The 13030-nt window shown below is 36.0% G+C and overlaps 1 protein-coding gene across 5 annotated transcripts in view; it reads left to right on the top strand.

Annotated features, from left to right (window-relative positions):
* The window catches only part of TLK1 (tousled like kinase 1), a 70718-nt gene extending 57777 nt beyond the window's left edge, over positions 1 to 12941 (top strand). For all 5 annotated transcript variants that reach the window (XM_037397028.1, XM_037397030.1, XM_037397026.1 and 2 more), the window contains 8 exons: positions 2196 to 2277; positions 2554 to 2645; positions 2732 to 2821; positions 3610 to 3779; positions 4949 to 5084; positions 7671 to 7782; positions 8078 to 8185; positions 11184 to 12941. In XM_037397028.1, coding sequence (XP_037252925.1) covers positions 2196 to 2277; positions 2554 to 2645; positions 2732 to 2821; positions 3610 to 3779; positions 4949 to 5084; positions 7671 to 7782; positions 8078 to 8185; positions 11184 to 11360 — 967 coding nt within the window. In that variant the 3' untranslated portion in view covers positions 11361 to 12941. The remainder of the gene's footprint in view (positions 1 to 2195; positions 2278 to 2553; positions 2646 to 2731; positions 2822 to 3609; positions 3780 to 4948; positions 5085 to 7670; positions 7783 to 8077; positions 8186 to 11183) is intronic.
* The last annotated feature ends 89 nt before the right edge of the window (positions 12942 to 13030 follow it).

The following is a 13030-nucleotide window of genomic DNA, read 5'->3' as shown; positions in this document are numbered from 1 at the left end:
TTCAGTGGTCCCCATACCTACCCTGCAGGAATACAGAAAATTTTTGTTACCATTTAGTGCTAATTGGTAGCTAAACTGGTGTTGTATTTTGGATGTGAAAAATAGTGGCTGTTGATGCTTGGAATTCAATGGCAGAATACTTTCTTTTAAAAATAAATGCCCTACAACAAATAAACAAGCCATTCTTTGCAGGTTAAATTATAACCTTTTTTAATCTTATATATTTGCATTAAAAGAAGGTGGTTTTTTTTAAAAAAAAAGGGGGGGGGTATCCTTCATGAAGTAGTAAATGCCACAGAAAAAGGACAGGCTTTGACTGTGTAAACATTTCATATGTGGGGCAGAGAATGTCCAAATTACAGTCCCAGTTGAAAGCAGAGTTCCAGGTCATGGACAAGCAGAATACTGCAGTTTCAGTGCTCATTTTCTGCAGTCAGTGTTGACACATTTCATGGTACAGAACAAAAAGCTTTAAGCTGTGTGTTTGTGGTTTTGTGGGAGTTTAGACTTGAGGGTTTACGGAGTGGCCAAGCTGCAGCTTACACTCATAATGTAGAATATAGAAGCAGTAGAGTGGTATTTTAGGTCTGGGTCCCTGCAGTTTTTACTAACACATCTTGGCAACTTCGGCACTTGGTAAGAGGGAGGGTTCTGAAGTAGAGCAGCTGTTGGGTCCTGACTCAAATCCTGTTGGGTTTTCAGCTTCCAGATGCGGAGCCCTCTTTCTTGTTCTAGCAACATTCCCTTCTACATCTCTTGCTCATGTACGCCCTCCCCAAGTGTCCCATATGCAGTAGGCAGCAGACTCACCTGTTCAGGGTTCCAGCCTTGACATAGGAGGTATTTCCAGCCATAGGAAAATTGCCCAGTTTAGAGATGGGTAAATTTGTATGTCTGCGTGTGATCTTTACCCCACTGCACTGGGATAACAGGACAAGTTGAGAGTGTGGGTTAGGGTTTCACTGTCTGGATTTAGAGTCCGTGTGATGCTGGGACTACCTGCAAGGTGCAGGTCCTGAGCCATGGAGAGCCACACACGGTCGCAAAAGCAGCAGTGGAGAGGGGAGGTGGTAAGGTTCACAAGATTGGCCCTACTAGAAGCATACATGTAATAGAAGGACTAAGAAAATAAGAATCTAAATTTGTCAAGTGTGGTTTTAAAGAATTGAGCTACTGGTCAGATGACATCAATTGCCTAATGTTGCTCTCTCTAAATTTGTTATTTCTGAGTGCATTACTTACTGTTCAGGATTTTGTAAAGAAATTCCTTTAACATTGAAATATGTATTTTCGTAGTGAGGAAAGGGAAAGCTTTATTTTTTAAGGGGCACAGAAAGCAAGAATATGCATTTTCCTTCAAACACTTTACTAGCTATGACCATGCCTCCAGAACTGTAGGGAACATGGAAGGGTGGGATAGCCTATTGCCAGACTAGCTCTAAACCCTTCCTTAAAGTTTTCTATGGAATTTAATTGGCAGCTGGCCCTAGATTCATGAGTGTATTTGTCTTATCATTGCATTAGGAATATGGTGAGTATTCGCTTCCCTTCCCCTGGTTGGATGGAAGGATGTATTTTTGTCTTCAGCACATTTCAGGAGACTATGGTCCTTTGCTCAGTCCCACAGCATCATTTTGTGTTTGGAAGGAGTGTTTTCTTGGTTTTGATTAGAGTAAAAGCAGATAGTCAGTCCTTTGGTGTGTTTTCCCCATATTGCTGTTCATTGTTTGTTAACTTCTTAGTGTTATATAGAATTCATTTTTGTTAAAAAGAAGCAGGTATGTTCAACAGATATGGTCCTGTTTCATGTGAAATGGGAAGAATACCCTCCTTGTCTGTTCCAGAAAGCTGAAGTTTGAGGCTGCTTTAAAATTTGGCACAACAAAGAAAGTGTCCGTGTACCACATGTTTAAATGTAAGGATGTTTTTCTGGCAAAAATAGAAAGAAATAACAAAAAGTTTACCAGAATTGACTGATTTGACAATGGTATTGTGATAGCACTTGTACACAGAATAGTCAAAAAGTATGAAATCGGTCACATTGTTTGCCATAAGGTTAGTCATGGTGTCAGCATATTAAATACTGCTAGTAAAAAGAAACCTCCATTTGAGAAGTAATGCTAAGACGTTTAAATTTTAGACTCTTTATTTGTATAACTTAATTAGAATTAAATCTTTTTTTTTTCTCTCTGTAGATTTAAAGATCACCCCACATTGAATGAACGGTATTTGTTACTCCATTTACTTGGCCGAGGTGGCTTCAGTGAAGTATACAAGGTAGAGTGTGTTGGGTCTGCTATATCTGATGTTTGAGCCACGTATATATTTTTACATTTCATTTTTGAGGGGAGGGAGGGAATCTAAATAAGCAGAAGGATTGTAATGTAGTATACTCTTTAAACACTGGTTGAGCAAACTTCGATTAACGTGTGGAGAGAGGTAACATTACAATAGACTTGTGAATTAAATGCCAGGTTTTTTCCTCTCTTTATTGGGTGTTATTTTTATCATCTTTGGTTATAACTTTCCCATATTTTGGGGTTTCTTTTTTAGGCTTTTGATCTTTATGAACAAAGATATGCTGCTGTGAAGATTCACCAGCTTAACAAAAGCTGGAGGGATGAAAAGAAAGAAAACTACCACAAGTAAATATTAATGACTTACGCTTCATATGTTAAATTGAATAGCATTTTATTGTTTGTAGAAGGTTAATATATCCGTCTTCTTTTAGACATGCCTGCAGAGAATATAGAATACACAAAGAACTGGATCACCCCCGGATAGTTAAACTGTATGACTACTTCTCCCTGGATACAGATACGTAAGTACATAAAATGATACATTTTCTAGAACTTGGCAAGGATTTTAGTGGTGTGTACTAGATAAACAGAAATGAAGATTATTTGAACAAAAGTATGTTCTTGCTTTCAGCCAAAGCATTTAGGGTTTCCTTGAGGGGACATTAAAAAAAAAAAACAAAAAACAAAAAACAAAAACAACAAAAAAAACCCCAAACACACTAGTTGCAGGATTTTCTCTCAGCTAAATATTGCAGACCTTCTATGAAGTGTTGAAAACAGTTTTGCAACACTTGACTAGCAAGCCCTACAGGATGTCGTGAGGGTGTAAGGGATGTGCTGTAATATTTTTGGGTAGAGCAAGGGCTGCTGCAGAGCAGCTCTGAAAGGTTGCTGTAGCTTAGACAAGTTTCCAAGATTAAATGACATCAGAAGCATTTATCACCCTAAGTGTAGCCCATAGTCACAGGGCTGCACCTCTTTGCATGAAATGATGGCATATCTTAAGGAACAGTGAATATATTTTTCTATTTAGAAACAAGCCTACATAAATAAGTGGAGGGGGGTTTTGTTAACCTCTCTTCAGTATGGATGCATTTTCTCTTTTGGTAAGTATGAATATTCTGATTGATGTCAGTTTCCGTAAGCCAATAGTTATGCCATGTGTTCTATTAACAATTTCATTCATATAGTTCAATATTCAGGCAGCCATTCTTAAACTTGCCAGTATCAAACTGGGTTGTCACATCTACATTTCTCATTGTGCAGTTTGATATGTTATTTAATTTTGTCTCTCTGAATTCTGCTGTAGGTTTTGCACGGTGTTAGAATACTGTGAAGGCAATGACTTGGATTTCTATCTCAAGCAACATAAATTGATGTCAGAGAAGGAAGCTAGGTCCATTGTAATGCAAATAGTAAATGCACTACGGTATCTCAATGAGATCAAGCCCCCTATTATACACTATGATCTTAAACCAGGTAAATGAGGAATGTTACGATTGAAAATGTAACCTTTTTTTTATCATCCTTTATTTTCTTTGTAATTCGTGCCTGGAAATACCAAAATTACCTTTGTACGTCAAGCTTATTGTAAGCAACTGAAAAAAGCGTGTACTTTTCTTTCTAGTTCTATTGCCAAAATCATCTGTCTTTTCTTTGGAAAAAAGTTTGTCGTAACTTTTCTGCTTCATATTATTTTGATTTGAATTTGTAAAAAAAATCATATAGCACATAGATGCATATACTGGTATTTAGCACTGTAATCAGTTCATTAGTTGACTCAGTCCTGTCTGATCGTTGTGGAATGCTGGTGTGTAAATAATTTTTCCCTTGGGTATTTCTTAACCTGTGAAGGATTGAAATAGGTAATCAATCACTTTCAGCATCCTAGCATAAGCACTTCAAAACAGGACTTTACAGAAGTATTCTTTACAATTAATAATAAGCATTGTCATAAACGATATATTCTGTCTTGATTCCATGCCTTTGTTTTACCACCTTGCATGAATGATGCTTGTATTCTTTATGTACTTTAGTCTGCTACACTTCCAGGTGTGGGGTTTGTAATGTAACTCAGTGCCAGCCTGTTTGCTTGCTGCTGTATAATAAATTGTTCATACAGATTTCTGGCATATTATGGAATTGTACAGAGTGTATTCTTAGTCTCATTAATTTCTGTTCTCAGAGGAACTTTATCAAATAACTTTCACATCAAGAAATTATTGCACAACTTTGATGCGTGGAGTACGATTCATAGTATGGCAGCAGTTTCTTGGCACAATTTTGTGGCATATGCAAACCCTGAAACCCATAGTGTAGGATATATTCTGTGCAGAAAAATGTGAAACTTGATTGTAACTGATATGCTGCTATGTTTTGGTGTTTTATTACTACATTTTGATATTTCCTCACTGTCCAGCCGCTTCCCAGCTGAGGAAGCCATTTGAGATCATGATGATAACCTAGAGTTCCCAAGACTGCACTGAAGTGTGTCATAGTCAAGTTACTGTGGACTTGAGGATATAAAGATGATGTAAAGTTGTCACTTAACCTTCATGAAGTTAGATATTTCTGAAAATTGTACCTGGTTTTGACAATAAAGCATTCTATTATCTTTTTTAAGTAAGTATTTTTTTTCCCCTGGATAGGTAATATCCTTCTTGTGGATGGAACAGCATGTGGAGAAATAAAAATTACGGATTTTGGCCTGTCCAAAATAATGGATGATGATAGCTATGGTGTGGATGGAATGGATTTAACTTCACAGGGAGCAGGAACTTACTGGTAATGCTTGGTTTGATTTTGCTGTTTAGACTCTGGGTCATTGTTTAGATTTCATAAAAGCTCTTACAAAGCCAATTTGGAGAGAGAGCTAGGATTAAAAATACTAACATGGATGAGAAACAAAGATTTTTGTGCAGTGCTGTGAATGTTGATATTCCCAAGTATTAGAATGGTAACATAACAAGTAAGATAAGAGAGTGTGAGTATGTGTTGTTTGGTTTTATAGATGTATAAAAAAATGTGTAGATGATCACTATGACTTGGAAACATCGTTTCCCTGAAGAAGCAGGTGTTTAATCTTTGGCTGCGGGTGGTTGAAGATGTTTGACAGAGCTATGATGATTTAAGTGTGGGTGCTTAGTCCTTGGAAATCTTAGAGCAGGGATTACCAGCAGGTAATGTCCTTAGGACAAAAGAGTATTTACTCTTCCATCTTAAAGGTTAATGACAGCTCAGCAGCTCTGATTTGTTTTCTGTGTGCACTTGCATGCTTGTCCAAAAACCTGAAGTTTTAGAGCTGCCTACAGAGCTGGAATGACAATAAGCATTTCATTGCTTGCAGAAAAGCTTTCTAGAATTTGCTCTCTAAGGATACAGCTTCTTCATGGCACAGTAGCTCTTTGAGCCTGTGTGCATGGTAGCTGTGTCTGGGTGGGTGGAATAGAAAGCCTATATTGGCCAGGTTATTACTTGTGAATTCATTTCTCTTTTTCTTTTCATTCTGCCTGTAGCAAGCTCAGGGTCAGGAGCTGAAACCTAACCCTAAATGGAGAAGCCAGTTTCATTCCATTTCCTCTGCAACTTTTCCCATATTTGGAAGTTGCATGTGATAAAATGTTTGCCTTTTCCCTCAGATGCTTTAGAAAAGAAAACACACATACTCTTGCACAAATACCAATGTGCAGACGATGCAAAAAGATGATTGTTCAAATTGAAGCATTTTGGAAGTGTTAGGCTTTTGCTATTCTTTCTATTTAAACAACAATTTAAATATTGTAGTGTAGGAATGTATGTAAAAAAATTTTGGCCTTTCAATTTCATCTAAAATGCTACAGGCACCTAGTGGTGCTGTAAACTAAGATCAAAAAAGGTCTGTGACCATTATAGGTTCACGATGAATCTTTGCATTTTGAATCCACACTTTCTCTAAGCATAAAATCTTCATTAAGGAAGGAAGTATCTTGAGTGAGTTTGAGGTGGGGGATGAGTCTGTTCAGAGTAGATTGCACAAACTGTCAGCAGCATAGTTCTGGAAGGGGTTTCCTCAGTCGCTGGGTCTGGCTACCTGTCTTTCCATGCAGTTAGGTCACATAATCTCTTCTGTAAACTTACAGGCGTTTGATTACATTTAATGTTTTGTCCCCAGTAATCTGATATGAAGTGTGTTCCATAACCTCAGTTCTCTGATCATTAGAAACCTAATCCTCTAATTTACAGACTCTGTTTATTTGTGGCCAGTTTATACTTGTTTGTTCCTGTGCCAGTACTGTCCTCCCTGAAGTAGGTTGTTTCCCCTCGTAGTACTGCTCCTTGGTGTTTTTATAGCCTTCAATTTTTTTTCCCGTGAGTTGTAGGCTCTCTATTCTTGAGATCATTTTAGTATTTTTCTTTGCACTTGCATCACTTTAAGCTCATTTTTCTTGATTGTTGTAATCAGAATTGTACATGAGTATTCAGAAGAGATTTGGTGATACTGTGTGAAATTCAAATTTGTGTTACATTCTTATCTCATTTTTCTGCTTATTTCCATTTCCACAAATATTTCTTCAAAATTTCTTTGAAAGCCTTGTATGCTGTTGATGGAAGAATGTCTGAGTTTTAGTTGCTCTAATGGGTTTTAGTTGCTCTAACAACTTTTATATCTTTTTCTGTTCTAGATACTACAGTCAATAATATTTAACTGCCCCCATATTGATATGTTTGGGAGGTTTCATTTAGTTTTTAAAGGAGGTTCCATTTCACCAGTTCTTTTGTAATTCAAAAATGGCACAGGAACTGCCTCAACTTTCGGCTCTTGAAGTATGGCTTCCTGCAAACTACAGGAATGGAAATAACAATCATCTTTGTCTCATATACTCCTCTGGTTAATGTCCTCTCTTACTAAAAAATTAAGTAAAGGGTCTTTAAGCCACAGCTACATTATCTTTGATTCCTAACCGGGTCTTGCTGTAAAATACCCTATGTGGCTTTCATCTTTTCTTGCTCCGATAGATAGAGAAGGTTCCTATTTAACCTAGGATCCCATTTTAAAAAAAAAAAAGTGATAATTACTGATTTAAGTAAAGAATGTTAGTATTTGTGCTTGAAATAAACCCTCTATTTGACTGACTGACTACATAAAAAACTGTAATGTCAGTTCTGATGGGTGTGCAAGGTGTTGGAATGCCTGTAATGTCAGTTTTGGTGGGCGTGCAAGGTGTTGGAATGTGGCTCATAAGGCAGCTGTACAGTTGTCAGAATATCTTGTTAGAATGTCAGAGATATGTACATGAAGTGTTTATATAATTTCATATTTGAACAAGTTTTAGTGATGCTGTACTTCTACTTGCAGACACTGAGATCCATGTTTTGCATTTTGTTTTCCAGGTACTTGCCTCCAGAGTGTTTTGTAGTTGGCAAGGAGCCACCAAAGATTTCTAATAAGGTTGACGTATGGTCAGTTGGAGTAATCTTTTTCCAATGCCTTTATGGTAGAAAGGTAAGGAGAATGTTGTTTGAAAATGTTAAGAGTTCTAGTGTAAATGTCTGATTCTGGTAGATGTGAATTATAGTCATAAAGACATGAATCTGTGTGGAAAATCACTTGTGTTACTTTTTGATGGTGTGCATTGATATTGCAAGAAATGTAGAAAATCTGGAGTGAAGCTTTCTTATTTACAGAATAGTTAGCAGTTTGTATTAACACTGCAACAATTTACTATAGCATAAATATTTATGAAGTTTATGAGTAGTTGGATAACTCTCATGAAGAAAATCATGTGCTTATTTTTCAGCCATTTGGCCACAATCAATCACAGCAAGATATCTTACAAGAAAACACAATATTAAAAGCCACAGAAGTTCAGTTCCCTGTGAAACCTGTTGTAAGCAATGAAGCCAAGGTAACTTTTCATATGAACTCCATATTAACAGTTAAAACATTCATCACAAAGGATTCAGGTGTAATTAACTTAATGCTGTGTGATGGAGTAACTAAATATATAGAGAATCATGATGGAGAACTAGTATTTTTATGTTTTTATTTAAGCAAACTTATTCGGGGACTTCACAAAATCATGTATTTCGAGGCAAGACTATATATATATATATATGTTTTCCAGAAAATTTCAAGCATTTTTAAAGTAGGCCGCCTAAAAAATTGTCTGCTTTGCTTTTTCCCAGAGGAGCTTATGTGTCTCACTCAGGCTGTCTCGCTAGAAGTTCTTGTGAAATACTTCTAACAGTAACGAGCTTTTCTGAAAATAGTGAATGTTATTCTCTGCAGCCTTATTGGCTTGAAGAACTATTTGACTACCAAATACCTGGAGGATATGCCTGATAACACTCTTCTCCTTGAAAGGTCATAGTATTTGTGTATTAACTGAAAGCTGAGTTTAGAAAGATAAATTCTTAAGAATCTGTAAGATCCTGTTTATGCTGATTCAGGAGGTAAGACTGCCAAAATAGTTGATCTGCCACAAAGGTGTGGATGGCAATGTTTCGTGTATTTAAAAATCTTATTCTGAATCATATCTAGTATCAAACTCATCTCCATAGACCAGCTATTCAGAAACAGATTTAAGGTGGTTTCCCAAATGATTGCTGCTGTGAGCATTCGTAACACAAATCCAAGTCTGTGAATGTGGAAGAAAACTGTATATGTGTTACTAGTTTTTAAAACTCTCCCAGTTTTTGAAAGATACATTCATGGCCAGATGCAGTAGAGATGTGCTCATTGAAAAAAATGCCAGGATAGTAGAATGCCTGTTCAAGTTTCGGCAACTAATTAGACATACTTAGATCTGGGACACAAGCTGCAAAAATTCAGCAATGTTAAGGTTTAGCTTCTAAAGATATAAAGGAAAGGAAACCTATTTCTAGAGGCTGTAACTTCCCAAGAAGGTCAGTCATTTGGGTACATAAGTATGCTGTTACAATTCATGGTGTATTTCCATGGGTTATATTCTCTAGAAGTGGTGTTAGTGAGCGAGTTGCAGTTAAGGTTATGAGATTTTTGGTTGAAGAATTGTAGTGTGTCCTGGGTTTTTTGTTTGGTTGAGGTTTTTATTTGCTGGTTTTGTTTCTTGATTCCTATTTGGAAAAATTCTGTCCCTTGAATGCAGTTGACAAATATGCATCATATAACTGATAACATTACATGTTAACAGTTTATATCCCTGTCCTTTAACTTTGTGTTTCTTTGTCATTAGTAATTTTTTATATAGAGGAGGTTGGGAAAGAGTAGACAGTTCAGCATGGAAAATTGGCAACTTATTTTACATTCTCTGTGTATTCCATATTCTGTTTGTTTGTTTGAAAGACTAAAATAAGCTTTCAGTGTTCTCTACTTTTATTAACATTGTCACGATAGCTGTAAGAGAGAGGGAGAAATTATTCTCTGGTGAAAATGGTATAAAACAATTTCAAGCTAACTTGTAAATTCATTCTATTTATGATGACTGTGTAGAATCCAAATTGCCTTTCAGATTTATAGGCCTGGCTGTTGGAAAATAACAGATTGTAAACTGAAATTCTGATTGGGAAAACATGGAGATGAAATAAATACGGAACCTGAAATTACGTTGTTAGTTAGTTTTCAGACTGTAACTGTCCTTTGATCTTCCTCACTTTTTCCTACTTTGTGCAATGTTCTCCTTTGCATTACAGTAATGTGTCCACACTGCCACAGAAGCATGAAGCATTTTAAAAACATTTTAGACACAAACTTTTACTCTGAGTATATTGCAAACAAATCTTAACAATTCATTCATTATGAAGGGATTTATTGTGAAGAATTTCATTAAAATCCATAATATGCACAAACATCTGAATATATATTAACAGATGTGCATGATTTTTGTTTTGTGCGTTGTTCGTGCTGGATATGTAAATGATAGAAGTAAATTCTAGCAGGATTCTTAGGAACTTTTATCACAGATTTTTTTTCCTTTAATCTGCAGTTTTTAATTGGAGCAAAGAACAAAGAGCTGAACAGGTTTATCAAATAAAAGATATGTAATTCTTTTAAATTAATTTCTAAATTAAGTAATGATGTGCTAATCAGTTCTGTAGCAATAATAAGGATTTTCTATCATTAAATGTTGAAGCCCAAGCTCTCAGGAGACCAAATGTTCTGGGTATGCTAGACATAAGACTTGACAGAAACTTTCAGCACAAAGTGATTGGCGTACATTGTATGGACCTAATCGTAGGATAACGTAGTGTCTCAAGAACAGTCCTAGCTACAGAATTTTTCAATTGATTAAATATTTTTTAAGCAAATGGGATTAAGTTTTTTTTTTCCTGGGAAAGGAGTTCTAGCTAGGTAGTGGTTTCTTAAATAGTCTATTCGTTACCTAATGCCTATTGGACATGGCAACCACCATTGCCAAATTCCATATTTTGCTCTATGCTGTCATGGCACATGTGGCAATGTCTGCTGTCAAAGGTCAACTAAAGTGTTGAAATTCTGTCCCTGCATCTTCTGTCTGTTCTTCATCTACCACACAGTTGAAAGGTTTTAGAAGTTCCATGGAGCTTCTTTCTACTTCTTCAATCTTCTGACGTTTGCTGCTGGTTTTTACTAAGCTGTTCAGGGATGCATCATTGTAATTGTGTGAGATGCTCATGTTTTACTTGTAAATATAGTTCCTAAACATGGAAATACACATTGGAAGTGTGAGTATTTGAAGCCAATTAATTTGCTGATTTTTTTTTTCTGCTGTGACATTATATTTTTTCATTGGACTCAGTAGTAAAATGTTACACTGTCATGATTTGAATTACATAAAAACATGAATTTGTTTAGAACCAGTTTATCCTGGAGGACATGCATGTTTGCTTATAAGCAGACATAATTATTTGGGAATAGTATTGTAATGTTTTACATTTCTTTCCTAGGCCTTTATCAGACGCTGTTTAGCATACCGAAAAGAGGATAGATTTGATGTCCACCAGCTGGCTAATGATCCTTATCTTCTTCCTCATATGAGGAGATCAAATTCTTCAGGAAACTTGCATATGACTGGGCTAGCAGCATCCCCTACACCACCTACTTCAAGCATTATTTCGTACTGAAATTTCTCCAGCCGAAGTATGGCATGATACCTTTGTGTAGTTTCCAGATGCAGACTTGAGCTTGAAAGCATTTGAGTGTTTTTACACAGGACAAGTTTGATAACTGTGTTTTCAGGCTGAAGTCCTGTTACATAGTGTCATTTGTATGATTGGAATGGATCATGGACTGTGAATAAATGTACCCTTCTGAGAAATACCTTTAAACATTGAAGGATGACACTGCCTGTTACACTCTTAACAGGTATACTGTGTTTAAGACTGAAGAAAAGGTTTTTAGTTTTTTCTGGGGAACATTGTAAATAATCTTTTTAATACTTAAAGTACATTTGGTTGATACTGGAAAGTTCTAACATGAAGGGTAGTTTTTCATTATTTAAATAAAAAAGGGTAGTGCGCAAATTTGAAAACACGGGAAAAATTCTGTGCCTGGTTGTAAACTAAACAAACTGCCATCTTTACAAGACATTGATCTTTTGAAACCAAAGGAAGGAGAGTGAGATGGTCAAAGAGATGTTCTGTATCAGATTCCTCAGATAAAATTGTAGTATTTTATTTGGCAACTCAGGCTTGTACCTCCAAAACCATGGTGGTATTTCACTGAATTTAGATTGGAAGGGTGATATGGAATTCCTGGTACTTATTTCTCAAATAGATTGCTAATTTTGAAATCCACTCGGTTTTCTAAAAAATACTATACTTGCTGTGGTATTGAAACTTGTGAAACTTTCCAGGCTTCTGATAAAAGCAAGCAACAGTATGAAACCAAATGCAAAACAGGCCATGTATAATGTTCTATGCAGGAATAATGATAAATTCCCTTCTAGCTCTATTGTAAATTGTTGTACAGATGTCACATTTTCAGTTAAATTTCAGCAACTTATTCCTGTACAAATGTTTAAAGTATGGCTTTTTCTAATTGGATATTGTATTTTTTTTAAGTCTCCCTCAAGGCGCTTTTAATTGCTGCTAAATGACGTTGCTTTTACTTCTGTGAAAGAATCAAATGACCTCCTTAAGTGCAAGTCAACTGTACGTTATAGAGAGATTAAGAATAGGTAATTCATTAACAATCAAGGCATGTAAAACAGATCTGTGTCGGCAATATACAGTACAGTTCTTTAAGTCAGTTTATTGCGTTCTCAACCTGCAGAGCGCATTGATACTAGATGTAGAAGTTACTCATGGTTATTCTCTGTTTCTGGAAGTTCCTATCAACAAGGAAATGTTTCTTGTGGCTTGTACAGATATTTTAAAATGTGAAACATTTTCTAACTGCCTTGTATGGTAGAAACTTATTTTTCAGAACATTGTATCTCTCCCCCATTCACTATTCTTTTTACTATCCCATTCTTGAGGCTGAATACCTATATGTAATTTTGTCCATGTTACAGAAGAAGGAGGCTATAGTACCACAGGTTTTCATTTAGTATTGTACAGTTAAACTGTTGCTCTTGTTTCTGATGTTGCAAGCCATTTTGTTTTCATTGTATATAAGAAACATTTACTGTCTCTCTAAAATGCTGCTGAAATTGTAGAGAATGTAGCCAAAACAGTAATAAACAATGACAGTTGAAATTTCAAGGTTTTCATTGCGTGTTTTTGCATTTCAAGTAAGGGTCAATCAGCTAACCATATCACTGAGCTACACTTCGCTATTTAAAGCAAACTCT

This window comes from Falco rusticolus, chromosome 8 (genome assembly GCF_015220075.1).
Source record: "Falco rusticolus isolate bFalRus1 chromosome 8, bFalRus1.pri, whole genome shotgun sequence".
In the NCBI taxonomy this organism is placed as follows: Eukaryota; Metazoa; Chordata; class Aves; order Falconiformes; family Falconidae; genus Falco; species Falco rusticolus.
This window is presented reverse-complemented; position numbering and strand designations above follow the sequence as displayed.